The sequence below is a fragment of the Amblyraja radiata genome, chromosome 4, assembly GCF_010909765.2.
Source record: "Amblyraja radiata isolate CabotCenter1 chromosome 4, sAmbRad1.1.pri, whole genome shotgun sequence".
NCBI lineage: Eukaryota > Metazoa > Chordata > Chondrichthyes > Rajiformes > Rajidae > Amblyraja > Amblyraja radiata.
This window is the reverse complement of record NC_045959.1, coordinates 82,119,976-82,136,763: the sequence shown is the minus strand read 5'-3', so window position 1 is coordinate 82,136,763 and position 16,788 is coordinate 82,119,976. Positions and strand designations below refer to the sequence as shown.

Genomic DNA, 16,788 nt, shown 5'->3' with positions numbered 1-16,788 from the left:
AATGATCCCTGAATGAAGATCTAATATTGGTAGATGTGGAGAAAATATTTATTTGGTTGGAAATCTAACTTGTCATAATGAGTTCAGTTTCGTTACAGGATATAAGGAGACCAGTTATTTCTCTTTAGTCTTTATAGTGTCTTTCTTTCTCTCTCTGTCATCGCAAATCACTCTTGGATTGACCACCCTAGTCTGCGGTTTGGAGCAAGCAAATGGCTGGTTGTAAATAAAATTCAGGATCCACAAAAAGAGCGCTTACAAAGTGTCCCGTGCCAGGTCTACCTTTGTTCTTCCACTCCCCCCTCATTCATGGCGGTCCCCCCATGCCAGACCCTTCATTGTTCTCCCCCTCCCCCCCCCCCCCCTCGCCTTACGGCACTCCCCCCAAGCCGGTTTTGCCCTTAGGTTTGCTACATCCAGAGACAATTAAATAAACTGTGTCTCAGACTAACTTTGCCCTTTTGTACTTGGCCAAAAAGGAGACGAAATAAATTGTCTGGGATCCGGGGAATGTTTGGAGCAGAGGGATCTAGGAGCGCAGCTACGTTGTTCCTTGTAAATGGCATCAGAGGTAGATAAGTTGGTAAAGAAAGCTTTCAGCACTTTGGCCTCCATCAGTCAGATTATTGTGCGTAGAAATTGGGAAGACATGTTTCAGTTGTACAAGACATTGGAGAGGCAGGTGAACTAATGTGGATGGGGCATGTTGGTCAGCGTGGGCAAGATGGGCCGCAGGGCTAGTATTACTATTATAGGAGTGTGTGTGGATGCACCCTGGCCCATACGTTTGTGAAGAGGCAGAGGTGTGGCCATTGTTACCCATGGGTGATTCCCCACATCTATGTCAAAATGAAAGCTCATGGGCTCATGAGAATCATGAGCACATAGATGGAAAAAATGTAATGGTGAGTGGTTGTTTTATCATTATAAAGAGAAATATGAAGTGGCTCTCTCAAGGATATGTATTAATGACCAGAATTTGGATTTACAGGGCATAGGTCCAGAATTTTTAAATGATAGCATCCTCGGAAATATGACAAACAACTTTGTTTACAACAGGCATTAGGCGGACACAGACAGACACATAGCAGATGAGGTTTATACACACAGAAGTGTGCAATGATGGAAGAATGAGGAGAGAAAACATGAGCTAATTGAAGACACAAAAACCTGGAGTAACTCAGCGGGTCAGGCAGCATCTTTGGAGAATAGGAATAGGTGATGTTTCAGGTCAAGACCCTTTTTCAGGCTTAACTCGGTCTAATGAAAGTTCTGGACCTTTTCTCCAGAGATGCTGCCTGACCTGCTGAGTTACTCTGGCTTTTTTTGTGTCTATCTTTGGTTTAAACCAGTATCTGCAGTTCCTTCCTACACGTGAGCTAATTGATTGTTTTAGGAGGGGAGAGGCACACACCATTCTTTGAAGGCAATAGTATAATTTGAGAAAGCTATTATAACATTTGTGGGATTCTTGAATTTAATATTTGCAAAGTAGATAGAAAACATTTTAAAATATCTGTTAGGGTGAAATGCTATGCTTATGAGCACCTACTTTTGGAAATATGTGAAGGAAAGGTGGAGCCCACAATTGTCCATTGTTGGCTGTAGAGAAGGTGATAATGAGTGGATACAAACAGTGGACAAGCAGGACGACAGTGAAACCAGTAGGACGACTAGGATGGGGGAGGGAAGGAGAAAGAGTGAACCAAGGTTTAGTGGAAGTTAGAGAAATCAATATCCATACCGCTGGGTTGTAAGCTCCCCAAGCGAAATATGAGGTGCTGTTTCTCCAATTTGCATGTGCCCTCACTCTGACAGTGGAGGAGGTTTCTTCCTGTAGTGTGGCAAACAGAACTGCACACCATACTCCCAAAGTGTGGTGTCGCCAATGTTTTGTACAATATATTGTCCATCTCTTTTTATTGACAAACTAGTGATGAGTGAACCTCTTGAACCATCAGGATGAAATTGTTCAGCCTGGAAGACAGAAGAGAAGAATTAAAACTGGTGTTTGAAATTGATGTGTTTTTAATAGTTTCAATGGGTTTCTATCTCACAGGAAGGCTCATAGCGGGGAACATAAATAGAAGATAATTGGCAAAAGAAACCGATACGGGTAATTGGTTCAGAGTATATTGGTCTGAGTTATGGAGTAAGCAAATTCAAGAGTAACATTTTTGTCCAGAATTGGACAAGTTCTTCACAGAGAGCAAAGTTAAAGGGATATGGATCCCTGAGATGGCAGAGAAGTGGAACACATTGGAAACTACCCAAGAGCAGCATGGTCACTGTGGATAAAATGGCCTCTTTTTCTTGCTGTTCTTTCCAGGACCCAAAGAGGACAAATGGGGGATAAAAACAGCATTTATAAGAAAGCTCAGGATCATAGGGAGGGTGGAGGGTGACCAAGAAAGCACAAAATAGTTAGTAAAATGAGGAGGAACAGATAGATTTTGTGTACTTGTAACTTAATATTGCTTTTTAAAAACCTGCAGCCACTGAGGAACCTTTTGAGCAGAGGTTCTATTCCAGGAATATTTATTTTATTTATATTGCTTCAACTGAATATGTTCCCTTGTTCCAAATAAACAGCTTAGGGAACCCCATGTTGTACCAGAACAGAATCTATCTGTCCAAGAACTACAGGTTCGGCTAGAACAGGAAAGACAGCTTCGGGAGGATGAAAACGAAAAATTCACCAGCAAGATTCTTCAGGTGGGTTCAAGCATTTTATGAAATGGATTATAGGTTAATGCAAGATGCTAAAATCAGTTTACAGAAAAGATTACAGATTAGAATCTGTAATACTTTCTTTTTTTTCACTTTAGTCTTTATTGCTTTTATACATACACAAATAAAACACAAATATAACAATGAAACATACAACAATGCAGTGAAACATACAACATGCAGCGGGGGGGGGGGGGTTCAGTTTACAATTAATGATGCAGTATACAGAACTATTTTCTTATTAAAACATTTTCCAATAACTTACATTATTGTCAATAAAATTATACAATGTCTTTATTTCTATACCTAATTCATTTTTCTCATTTTCTGTTAAACTCTTAGAGAATATTTCATCTTCTCCATCACAAATATTTCCTGTACTATGTCTAACCATTATCTAAGTCTGGGTGTGTCCGCTGCAAGCCAGTTTCTTGTAATGGCCTTTCTGCCAGCTGTGAGTAGGATTTTAACCAAGTAATGATCTTCCTCCAGCACCACTGTATTTATATTACCCAGGTATAAAATGGAACACTTCTTGGAGACTATATATCCTGAAATACCTCCTTTAATACTGAATTCACTGTCCCAAAATGGTTCTATTTTTTGGCAACTCCAGAAGATATGTGCATGATTTGCGTCTGTTTGGCCACATTGCCTCCAGCATGTTTGCTGCCTTAGAATTTGCTTGCTTTTTATGTTAGGCGTAATAAAGAAACAAATTAATATTTTCCAATTAAATTCTCTCCATGTTTGTGAATTAGTGGATGTCTGTAGTGTTACACACATATGATGCCATTCATCTTCTGAGATTGTGATGTTCAATTCCTTTTCCCACTTAAATTTTACATAAAATGTAGTTTTAGCTTGACATTCCATTAAACTATGATAACGTTTAGAAATAATCCTTGATGTGTTTTGATGATACGCATTAACTATCACTTCTACCACTGGATTATTTTCTTCTAGTGCCTCCCTTTTTACTTTTTTATTGTAATAATCTCTAAGTTGGAGGTATCTAAACAAATCTGTAACACTTTCACACATTAGAATGTGGTGGTCATCTCACCTCCTCTATATCCTCCATCCTTGCCCCCTTCCTCCTATCTTCATAAAATTGCTAATCTGATCTATGGTCACTGCTATTTTGTTCGATCATAGTTCGGTCAATATCATCACCATTGTTTCTGGTACTCCTTAAGTGAAGGAAAGACTCTGTATTTCACTGTGATCTAATCTAGAAAGAATATGTGTTTTTTGCTTGGACATTTTACTGATTCACACATAAAGATAGCTTCGCTGAGGAATCAGAGGGCAGCCAAAGCCCTCTCTCCTGCACAACACTCCTTCCCCTGTGCTCCACCTGGACACCCACCTATTTCTCCTCTCTCCCTCCTCCTACATTCCTTACTCTGGCTTCACAAATTGCAAATCTTCAATCAGTCTACCATGCCTTCTGCTCTTATCTCCTTCCTTTGTTCCAACCACTTGCCTATTAAAATCCTCCCTTGACTGAGTCCACCTATTACATGCCATGCTTTGCCCTGCCTCTCCTCTCACCCAGTTTCTTCCCCGTCCCACTCAAAGATCCTATAGCGAGCAAGATAATCCATTCGACGAAAAAGACGTAGTACGGTCATGGGCAGATTCATGGGTAAATTTCGGCCCCATTTCCGTAACCGGCTTCCGGCTTCGCCATCTTTGTCCACCATAGCGGAGCAAAGATACTAGTACGGAGACGGAAGCCGGTTACGGAAACATCCTCGTAAAAATCAAAGATCTTTGGTAAAAATCTTCTCTTCATTTTGTTTCTGCCTCTCTGCCTCGCAATAAAAAGCAAAAAGATGCCTATGTTCCTTCCACAGCGTGTGGGAAGTCTGGCCCGGATCAGCACGGCTGGGACGCCAGGGTAAAGTTGCGGGGGAGGTTGCAATGTATTTTTATGTAATGTTGCCCCTTGTCTGGGCCTTGAGTCCGAAATAAAGTTTATCATTATATATACAAATCTGGAACAATATGTATGTGTGTGTGTTATATGATTATATACATCTATATCACATTCATATATGTTTGTAGACAAAAGTGCTGGAGAAACTCAGCGGATGCGGGTTCGATTTTCCGTTCCTTCTTAAACATATATGTGTGTATGTGTGTTCTTCCCTGCACAATCTAATCAGTTGTTTGGTCGCTGAATAAAACCATCCTTAAGTTATACATCGTTTTCTAATCTAGCTCAAAACAAATTTTATTTTGTTAAGTACTTAATTTAGATAACCCCACCATTACAGACAGATCTCATTCCACTCTCTGGCTATTGGGAAGACCAGACCCATTTTATTGTTGAAAAACAATTCCATAGACACAAAAAAACATTAAGGAACATTCCAAGATTCCAAGAGCAGAGCAACTGGAATCTTCATATTGCTATTATTTTCCAAATACCGCAGTTGTGAACAGTGTGATTAGATGAATTACAGTGCAAGAGTAATACAAAAATCAACTCAAACTCAAACACAGCACATGAGCCATTTAAAAAGAAAAGCTTTTTAAAAAAACATTAAAAAAGACAATTAACAGAATCATAATTTGTTAACATATTAATCTTTAACAAAATTTAACAGAATTATGATTGAACAGAATTATGAATCTAACCCTATATCTCACACACACAAACTGTTCCCCCGCAACGCCGAGATGGATTTACAAAGTCGGGTTACTGAAATGGATGAAAAAAAGGCCCACGTTCCGCTCCATTGCGTACTACACGTCAGCCCATTGCATTTAGCAGGAGTGGTCTATAGGATCTTTGGTCCCACTCTTATAATCAGTCTGAAGAAGGGTCCTGACCCAAAACGTCACCTATCCACATTCTCGGATGCTGCCTGACCTACTGAGTTACTCCAGTACTTTACATCCTTTATTTTTAAATCAGCAGCAGAGGTGGGTTTAAAAATCAGGATGGTTTTGAGGGAATAGTATATCTTGTGTAGAGTGTGTGCGGGATGCTTTGGTTGTGACACTGAGGACATAGCCTCTGGGCCAAATTATCTGGCTTGTGAGCTTCAGTATTCTCCCTGTGTTCTTTCTCCCAGCAAGTGAAATTCATGTCCTCTTACAAGTGCTTAAATATCCCAGACCAAAAATTAATCCCGGATTGGATCAGTCAAGAAGAAGCATGAACTGTCTTTCAGAACAAGCAGTTTAGTTTATTGTCACGTGTACAGTGAAAAACATTTTGTTGCGTGCTATCCAGTCAAAGAAAATACTATACGTGATTACAATCAAGCTGACCGCAGTGTACAGATAAAGGATAAAGGGTACATTTAGTGCAATATAAAGTCCAATTAAAGATAGTTCAAGGTCTGCAATGAGGTAAACAAGAAGTCAGGACATCCCTCTAGCCGGTGAGAGGACCATTCACTTGCCTGATAACAGCTGGGAAGAAGCCGTCTCTGTTCCAGTTTTGCAGAAGTGAAAAATGTCTCTCCCACTCTCTTATAAGGAACATACTAGACTGCACTTTCCCTCCAAACAATGCACTAGAGATTGGGAGCTCATCACGTGGGTCAACGTGATGAGCTCCCAACGTTGTGTTATATCCTATTTGGACTACAGGATTTGAATCATTTGAACATGGTGTTAGAATTTAAGCTAGTATATGAGGAATTGATGACTTTGGGATTGTGGTTTCCCAACTTTGAGAATCTTCTCACCTCATAACTTGGTCTGTTGTAGTCCGGTGTTGCTCACTCTGGTCGTGGAGGAGGCCCTGGACAGAGAGGGCAGATACGGAATGGGAGGGGGAGTTGAAATGCTGAGCCACCGGGAGGTCAGGTTGGTTAATGCGGACCGAGCAGAGGTGTTCGGCGAAATGATCGCCAAGCCTACGCTTGGTCCTCCTACTGGATCAGGATGGCAATAAGCAAACTCAAAGACCTTGATCCTGTCATGGTCTCAGATTACTATGGTGTGAGGAGTGAGGGGCTCATCAGCGAACAATTCTTTGTGGTAAGGCACAGAAGAGTGAAGGCTGTTTGAGGGAAAAGAGAAGGGAAGGAGACATGAGGTAACATGAAAAATTGGGAGAAGGATAACCATTTTCCAGGTAAAGGAGTTGAGCCCCATGTTTAAACTGATTAAAGTTATGTTTAATTTCCCTGTTTGGAATTGCCAGCCAAGGATGGCATAGGCACTGTGTGGAAAAGCCATGGATAATCCAATAATGCATGTTATTATTGAAATTTCATGGAGACTTACTTTGATGATAAAGCAACGGTGAATGAAATCTGCTCCATGCTAAAACTAGCTCAAAGCCCAGCAATTGCTTTCTTTTAACTTAACAACTAATTATAATCTGGAACATTTGCATTAATATAGTGGTCAAATTTGATTCGCTGGTAATTTTTGAAAGCGTATTTTTGAAAGAGATATTTGCTTAGAAGCCACTCATTTTCTGCTCTACAGGAAGAAACACTGAAGTGGCAGTGATTAGTTTTTATCAACGAGTAAATGGTCCTCTCTGCTACACAGTTGGTTAAATAAGATACAACAACCATTTTACAGCAGGTCTTTTCAATTGGGTTGTGTAGAAGTCAGACATAGTATGGGCTTCCAACTTAGGGAGAAATAATTTCATGTCTGTCCTACAGTATTTCTGAGGAAGGATTGATTTGTAGCCAAAATTGTTAGTTTGGATAGATGTACAGTAAACAGTGCCAGAGAATTTCCATGCTGATATAGGTTAAAAATTGTCATGTTGCTATGAGCTAAGATTCTCTGGAGAATTCCATGGACGCAGTAATGTCACCCTTTCCATTCACCAAATAGAGGTAAATCAACTGTTTCCCTCCAATGGTAAGAAACAAAAGAGGATTGAAGACTCCCAGGGATCAGGATACCCAGCTTATAAAGGAATTTAATTTGCAATGCTTTTGGTGAACATACAATAAAATACAGTTCACTGTGCACATATGTATCTGTGCACATGTTTTTAATTTGATTAATGCTGAATTCGAATGCCTGTTGCCTGTTGGCTCCCCCTCCCTCCCATGCCGCAAGACCCTGTCTTCATGTGGGATGTAGAAGCAGATTTATCAGGAGACTTTTAAAATTACCTTGAAAATAAATAAGGTCCCATGAGGAAATGTGATCATTATTTTGCGCTAAAATTGTTGTTTGATTCCTACAATATAATGACATTAACCTAACAAATGCTTTTCTAACAAAGAACTTTAAAGTCTTGCAAGCCGAGGTCACTGGCCAGGATGACTTGAGGCATTCTATTCTGGCTCAAGGGCATTGGTGATTGAACGCTTATATTTAGATGTTTGCAAAGTGTTATTTATAATTATATACTTTGTTCAAGATCTCATTAATGGCGAGTGATGCAATGGGTTAGAATACAGGAGTAAATTATACAGAAAGTGATAGGGACTTTCCGGTGACGCAGATTACTGCTTTTTCACACTTTGGGATAGATTCATTTCCAGGTCGAACTGGCTACTAGAAACATCCTCTTTGGCAAATCTCTGCCTTTTGGCATTGTTAATCCAGATTTGATGGAGGAGGAGGGAAATCCTACGCATTGAGATGCACAATTGGTAAAGGACTTGTAAACATATCCAACTTTTGGACCAGCAGATATATTTGGCCCTCTGCTTAATCCCCAAAATGGATATGATGTTGAGACAGTGTGCCCTGGGCTTCTTGTGGCCTGAATGTACCTGGCCAGATGCTGATATGATGAAAGGCCTCGATAGAGTGGATGGGGAGAGGATGTTTCCACTAGTGATAGAGTCTTGGAGGGCGGAGCCTCAGAGTAAAAGGATGTACTTATAGCAAGGAGAGGAGGAGGAATATCTTTAGCCAGAGGGTGGTGAATCTGTTGAATTCATTGCCACAGAGAAATATGGAAGCCAAGGTATTGGATATTTTTAAGGCAGAGGTTGACATACTCTTGATTAGTAAGGGTGTCAAGGGTTATGGTGAGATGGCAGAAGAATGGGTTCCAGATGGAAAAATAGATCAGCCACAATCAAATAGCAGAGCAGACTAGATGGGCCAAATGTTTTAAATCTGCTCCTATGTTTTATGATCTTGTGATATTGGGTGTAAAGATCTGTAAAAATGTCCCTATTTTCAATCCTCTGAATTAAACTCAGTTAACTAAATGCTAATTTTTAATTATTTATCATAACTTCCACTTTTTTAATTAAATTAATTTTTAATTAACATTTGGTTTGAAAATAATCTATAAATTATGTTTATTTTGAGTAAGCGTGTGATTCTGGGGATGTAGGTGTGTGCCAAAGTGTGGAATAACATTGAGGATCATTTACATTGCATCCTTAAGCTTTAGGTTTTTACTCAATCTACAGCACTAGTAACGATATTTTTTTTGTTCTGCTATTTGTCATGGGACAGATTGAGGAGGAAAACCAGAAGAACCTGCTCAGGAAAGATTATGAAGTGCAAAGCCTCAACCTGCAGAATAGGCTGGAGCAAAAGTCCTGGAGTCATGAGAGGACACTGCTTCTGCAGGAGATGCGAATGTTCAAACAGAACACCTTCCTCTTCTACGTCAAACTCAAATGGTTGCTCAAACATTGGCGGCAAGGCAAGAAAGTAGAGTATGGCGGAGAGGACATTTTTGAGGTAGGTCCACTCTGGGTGTGCTTTCTTTTATTCCAGTTTAATGAATCAAAAGTGAGGTAGATTTTTTACGCAAAGGGTGGTGGGTGTATGGAACGCGCTACCAGAGGAGGTAGCTGAGGCAGGTAATATCACACTGTTCAAGAAACATTTAGAGAGGTACATGAATAGGATAGGTTTAGAGGGATATGTGCCAAATGCAGGCAGGTAGAACTAGTGTAAATGGGACAAGTTGGTTGGTGTTGGCAAGTTGGGCAAAGGACCTTTTCCACGCTGAATGACTCCATGACTTTGAATAGTCTAAATCATACGGCCACGATTGTTAGTCCCTTTCTACATGCGGGTGGTAAGGCAAAATTCTGCCAGAAATGTGATACTGAAACAGAAAATGTTGGGAGCACCTGTGGAAAGAGAAAAACAGCTGACATTTGAAAACACACAGGAAAATGTAGGCAAAATGCGATTTAAGATGCAAATAAAATTGAAATAGAACAAAAAGAAAGATCTTTGATAGCACAAAAATCAAAAGAGATTACATGATGTAAGAGATAGCAGTGCAAGGTGGAAGAGAATGGTGACAGGCGATAATTACTAATCACTGATTATGATTTTGAAAGTGAATGCAATCTAGATCTGATCTTAAATAAATGATGCCTCTTACTAATGTAAATCCTAATTGTAATTTTATGAAGCAACAATGAGATAGCAACTTTACCAGTTATGTGTGACTCTTTTAAAATTTGTGCTAGAATATATTGGATACAATAGTGATATCAAATTTGGTGTCTGTTTTTCATTGTGAAGTGGAAATTCAAAAACAGGTCACTTTTAGTATCTATCGGTGCATTTTATTACATTAGAGTCATAGAGTGATACAGTATGGAAACATGCCCTTCGGCCCAACTCACCACGCCGGCCAACAATGTCCAAACTATACCCTAGACCCACTTGCCTGCGCTTGGTCCAAGTCCCTCCAAACCTGTCCCATCCATGTACCTGTCTAACTGTTTTTTAAATGATGGGATAGCCCCAGCCTCAACTACCTCCTCTGGCAGCTTGTTCCATACACCCACCACCCTTTGTGTGAGTTACCCCTCGGATTCCTATTAAATCTTTTCCCTTTCACCTTGAACCTATGTCCTCTGGTCCTCGATTCCCCAACTCTGGGCAAAAGACTCTGTGCCTCTCATGATCTTATACACCTCTATAAGATCACCCCTTATCCTCCTGCGCTCCATGGAATAGAGACCCAGCCTACTCAACCTCCCCCTATAGCTCACACCCTCTAGCCTGGCAACAATCTCGTAAATCTTTCGTGAACCCTTTCAAGCTTGACAATATCTTTCCTATAACATGGTACCCAGAACTGAACACAATATTCTAGATGTGGTCTCAACAATGTCTTATACATCTGCAACATGACCTCCCAATTTCTATACTGAATACTCTGACTGATGAAGGCCAATGTGTAAAAAGCCTTTTTGACCATCTTATCGACCTGCGACTCGACATTCAAGGAACCCTGCACCTGTACTCCTAGATCCCTCAACACTACCAAGAGGCCTACATTCACAGTGAAGGTCCTACCCTTGTTCCCAAAATGTAACACTTCACACTTTTCTGTATTAAATTCCATCAACCATTCATCCGCCCAATCGATCCAGATCCAGATCCTGCTGCAATCGTTCACAACCATCTTCACTATCTGCAAAACCAATGACTTTTGAATCATCAGCAAACTTGCTAATCTTGCCCTGTATGTTCTCATCCAAATCATTGATGTAGATGACAAACAGTAACAGGCCCAGCATCGAACCCTGAGGCACACCTGAGGCACTTGTCACCGGCCTCCAGTCCGAGAAGCAACCTTCCACCATCACCCTCTACTTTCTTCCATGGAGCCATTGTGCTATCCATTCGGCTATCTCTCCTTGGATCCCATGCGATCCAACCTTCCAGAGCAGCATACCAGGCGGAACCTTGTCGAACGCCTTACTGAAGTGCATGTACACAACATCTACTGCTCTGCCTTCATCAACCTTTTTGGTCACGTCTTCAAAAAATTCAATCAGATTTGTAAGACACGACCTCCCACGTACAAAACCATGCTGACTATCCTTAATCAGCCCTTGCCCATCCAAATACCTGTATATCCTATCCTTCGGAATACTGTATTTAAGAATGACTCGTAAATTTCAACCAGGGCTCCCGCAATTTCCTCTCTATTTTCCCACATTGTCCTCGGATATATCAGATCAGGCCCTGGAGAATTGTCTATCTTCAAACACGACAGTACCTTCAGTACTTCTTCGACAGTAACCTTTCTCCTCGGTAAATACAGAGGAGAAATACTCATTGAGGACCTTGCCCATCTCCTGTGGCTCCACACATAGATGATCGCTTTGATTCCTGAGCGATCCCACTCTCTCTCTCTCTATTTCCCCTTTTCCCCCTTATGTATTTATAAAATATTTTGGGATTGTCCTTAATGCTCGTCGCCAGATCTATCTCCTGGCCACTTTTTGCCCTTCTGATTTCCTTTTTCAGTTTACTCCTTAGCTCCCGAAACTCCTCCAGGGATGCACTTGATCCCAGCTGCCTATACCCGTGTCATGCATCCTTCTTGTTTTTGACTAAAGTCTCAATTTCCCACGTCAGCCAAACTTCCTTACATTTGCCTTTCACTCTAACGGGACATACACATCCTGAGCTCTCTTCAGTACACGTTTAAAAACATACCACTTGGCCGATGTTCCTCTCCCATCTAATAACCTTCACTCATACCCTTAAAGTTGGCCTCACCCCAGTTGAGTATTTTAACACGTTAATGATTTGGATGAAGTGATTAAAAGTAACATTAGCAAATTTGCAGATGACACAAAGTTGGGTGGCAGTGTGAACTGTGAGGAGGATGCTATGAGGCAGGGTGACTGTGACAGGTTGGGTGAGTGGGCAGATGCATGGCAGATGCAGTTTAATGTGGATAAATGTAAGGCTATCCACTTTGGTGACAAAAACAGGAAGGCAGATTATTATCTAAATGGTGTCAAGTTGGGAAAAGGGGAAGTACTACGGGACCTGGGGGTCCTTGTTCATCAGTCTATGAAAGTAAGCATGCAGGTACAGCAGGCAGTGAAGAAAGCGAATGGCATGTTGTCCTTCATAACTAGAGGAGTTGAGTATAGGAGCAAAGCGGTCCTCCTGCAGTTGTATAGGGCCCTAGTGAGACCACACCTGGAGTATTGGGTGCAGTTTTGGTCTCCAAATTTGAGGAAGGACATTCTTGCTATTGAGGGAGTGTAGGTTCACGAGGTTAATTCTCGGGATGGCGGGACTGTCATATATGTTGATAGATTGGAGATGCTGGGCTTGTATACTCTGGAATTTAGAAGGATGAGAGGGAATCTTATTGAAACAAATAAGATTATTAAGGGTTTGGACATGCTAGAGGCAGGAAACATGTTCCCAATGTTGGGGGGAGTCCAGAACCGGGGACCATAGTTTAAGAATAAGTGGTAAGCCATTTAGAACAGAGAGTTGTGAGTGTGTGGAATTCTCTGCCTCAGAGGGTGGTGGAGGCTGGTTCTCTGGATGCTTTCAAGAGAGAGTTAGATAGAGCTCTTACGGATAATGGAGTTATGGAGAGGGCAGGAACGGGGTACTGATTGTAGATGATCAGCCATGATCACATTGAACGGCGGTGCTGGCTCGAAGGGCCGAATGACCTACTCCTGCACCTGTTGTCTATTGCCTATTGACCCTTTTCTTCCCTGTCCATAACTATCTTAAACCTAATCGAACTATGATCACTGGTCCCAAAAGGCTCCTCCACACCCACACACTTCATTAACTTGTCCTTCCCAATTTCCCAATACTAGATCCAGCGTTTCCCTCTCATGTATGGGGGCCTCTACATACTGCTTAAGTAAACTCTCCTGAACACTTTTGAGGAATTGCACCCCATCTGAACCCTACACAGTATGATTTTCCCAGTCTATATTGGGAAAGTTAAAATCACCTACTACAACAACCTTATTTGACCCCCAGCTGTCTGCAATTTCCCGGCACATTTAGACAATAGACAACAGGTGCAGGAGTAGGCCATTCGGCCTTTCGAGCCAGCACCGCCATTCAATGTGATCATGGCTGATCATCCCCAATCTGTACCCCGTTCCTGCCTTCTCCCCATATCCCCTGACTCTGCTATCTTTAAGTATATCCCCTGACTCTGCTATCTTTAAGAGACCTATCTAGCTCTCTCTTGAAAGTATCCAGAGAACCGGCCTCCAACATCCTCTGAGGCAGAGAATTCCACAGACTCATTTGTTCTTTTAATTCCCATTGACTATTCGGTCTGTAGTACACCCCCAACAAGGTGATCATCCCTTTCTTGTTCCTCAGCTCCACCCATATAGCCTCACTAGACGAACCGTCCGTAATGTCACCTCTGAACGTGACATCCTCATTAACCAACAATGCAACCTCCCATCCTCTTTTTCCATCACCCCTGTCTCTCCTGAAGCTCTTGTACCCCAGAACATTGAGCTGCCAATCCTGCCCCTCCCTTAACCAGGTTTCAGTCATGGCCACAACGTCCCAGTTGCTCGTACCTATCCATGCCCTAAGCTCATCTGCCTTGCCCGTCAGGCCCCTTGCATTAAAATACGTGGTGTTTAAACTAACCCTCCTTCCTCGCTCTCCGCCTTTCACCTGCCTACTCTGTCCACTAACCTTTCCCACACCATCCTCCATACCGACTTCTAGCCTCTCACGTGCCTCTGTCCTGCACGAGATCCCACCCCCTTGCCAATCTAATTTAAAACCTCCTTTGTAGCATTAGCAAGCCTTCCCACTAGGATGTTGGACCCCCTCCAGTTTAGGTGCAACCCGTCCCTTTAATACAGGTCACCCCTGCCCTGGAAGAGATCCCAATGATTCAGAATCTGAAACCCTGCCCCCTGCACCAACTCCTCAGCCACACATTAATTTCTCCTATCTGCCTATTCGTACCTTCACTAGCACGAGGTACAGGAAGCAATCCTAAGATCACTACCCTGCAGGTCCTGCTTTTCAGTCTTCTACCCAATTCCGTAAATTCTTGTTGCAGAACTTCCTTCCTCTTCCGACCTATATCATTTGTGCCAACATGCAGAACAACCTCCGGCTGCTCCCCCTAACTCTCGAGGATGCCGTGCAGCCGCTCCGAGACATCCTGGAGCCTGGCACCAGGGAGCCAACACACCATCCTGGAGTCTCGCCTGTTGCCGCAGAATCTCCTGTCCGCACCTCTGACGATGGAGTCTCCCACCACAACGGCTCTGCTTGTCATCACTCTTCCCCGTTGAGCCTTGGCACCAGGGTTGGAACACAGCCCCGTCTACCACTCAATCGTGTTGTGTCATCCGCTCCCAAGAGGGTGTACCTGTTTTCAGTAGGTACAGCCACCGGGGTCTCCTGCACTCCACGTTTACTCCTCCTTCTCACAGTCACCTACCTTCGCTCTTCCTGTATCCTTGGTGTGACAATCTCACTGTAGGTCTTATTCAGGAAACTCTCGTTCTCCCGGATGTCCCTGAGGTCATCCAGCTGCTGTTCCAGTTCCCTAACACGTTTATTCAGGAGCTGCACCTGGACACAGTTTCCAGAAGCACCAGCAGTGGCCCTGACTTCCCACATCCTGCAGGAAACCCACTGTACCAACTTGCCTGCCATTTCTTCAGTGGACAAAAAATCACAAATTTTGAATCAGGTGTAGCCTCCTTGCCTCATCCTCGTCGCCAAAGACTCACACTTTCCTCACTAAGGCACTTCACCCCAACAAGGCCACTCCCAACAAGGCTACTCCACTGCAGCTGCACTTCTTTATCTGTTACCTAATCAACTAATTAGGGCTAATTTGTAAATGACTTGAACCGGGCCTTTGGCAATCTTTTTAAATCTTCTTTCCCTCTGACTCACCTACTTCCAGCCAATACTCGCTCTCACTACATCTGGCTGCTGCTTCTCTCCGACCTTCATGGTCAACATTTGAACCGGGCCTTTGGCGCTCTTTTTAAAGTTCACTAATGATTAAGGGTCTCTAGTCAACAGGATTATGAAAATACTCTTACTAATATTGGTCAGCTTCAAGGAGCAGTTATCCTGACCCTGATCTGATGAGTGACGTTGTACAAGAATTCAACAGTGAGTGGATCAGACTAGACATAAAAAGTAGGCTAGATCTTTATGAGCACATGAAATCCTTTCTCTCTTCATGTTGCCTCTGGAATGAATATGTTGGCTTTTGGTGATGTTGTTGGCATCGGTCCATCTGCGAGAAATGATGGTGCAGCTTTGACGTTGTCCTGCTTCGAGAGGCGAATGTTTCACCAGTGGTTGCATTTCGTGCTGTGGCTGACTAGGCCTATCTTTGACAGACAGACCTTTCCACAGCTTCCACAAGTGAAGTTGTCTCTGGCTGTTGGATTGGGGAGTGTGTTCCTGTTGCCGTTGACCATTTTGTGGTGTTGGTGCCTGGTCTCCAGGGTTTTGAACCAGATAGAAACATAGAAAATAGGTGCAGGAGTAGGCCATTCGGCCCTTCGAGCCTGCACCGCCATTCAATACGATCATGGCTGATCATCCAACTCAGTATCCTGTACCTGCCTTCTCTCCATACCCCCCTGATCCCTTTAGCCACAAGGGCCACATCTAACATATAGCCAATGAACTGGCCTCAACTACTTTCTGTGGCAGAGAATTCCACAGATTCACCACTCTCTGTGTGAAATTTCTTTCTCATCTCGGTCCTAAAAGATCTCCCCCTTATCCTTAAACTGACCCCTTGTTCTGGACTTCACCAACATCGGGAACAATCTTCCTGCATCTAGCCTGTCCAATCTCTTAAGAATTTTGTAAGTTTCTATAAGATCCCCCCTCAATCTTCTAAATTCTAGCGAGTACAAGCCGAGTCTATCCAGTCTTTCTTCACATGAAAGTCCTGCCATCCCAGGAATCAGTCTGGTGAACCTTCTCTGTACTCCCTCTATGGCAAGAATGTCTTTCCTCAGATTAGGAGACCAAAACTGTACGCAATACTCCAGGTGTGGTCTCACCAAGGTCCTGTACAACTGCAGTAGAACCTCCCTGCTCCTATACTCAAATCCTTTTGCTATAAATGCTAACATAACATTCGCTTTCTTCACTGCCTGCTGCACCTGCATGCCTACTTTCAATGACTGGTGTTCCATGACACCCAGGTCTTGTTGCATCTCCCCTTTTCCTAATCGGCCACCATTCAGATAATAGTCTACTTTCCTGTTCTTGCCACCAAAGTGCATAACCTCACATTTATCCACATTATACTGCATCTGCCATGCATTTGCCCACTCACCCAACCTATCCAAGTCACCTTGCAGCCTCCTAGCATCC

The 16,788-nt window shown here is 42.6% G+C and overlaps 1 protein-coding gene across 5 annotated transcripts in view; it reads left to right on the top strand.

Moving 5' to 3' along the window:
- Window positions 1-16,788, top strand: part of mtcl1 (microtubule crosslinking factor 1) — a 177,519-nt gene that overhangs the window by 95,163 nt on the left and 65,568 nt on the right. For 3 of the 5 annotated variants that reach the window (XM_033019842.1, XM_033019841.1, XM_033019845.1), the window contains exons 7-8: window positions 2,593-2,715; window positions 9,151-9,381. In XM_033019842.1, coding sequence (XP_032875733.1) covers window positions 2,593-2,715; window positions 9,151-9,381 — 354 coding nt within the window. The remainder of the gene's footprint in view (window positions 1-2,592; window positions 2,716-9,150; window positions 9,382-16,788) is intronic. The other 2 variants (XM_033019844.1, XM_033019843.1) reach the window with 1 other exon arrangement.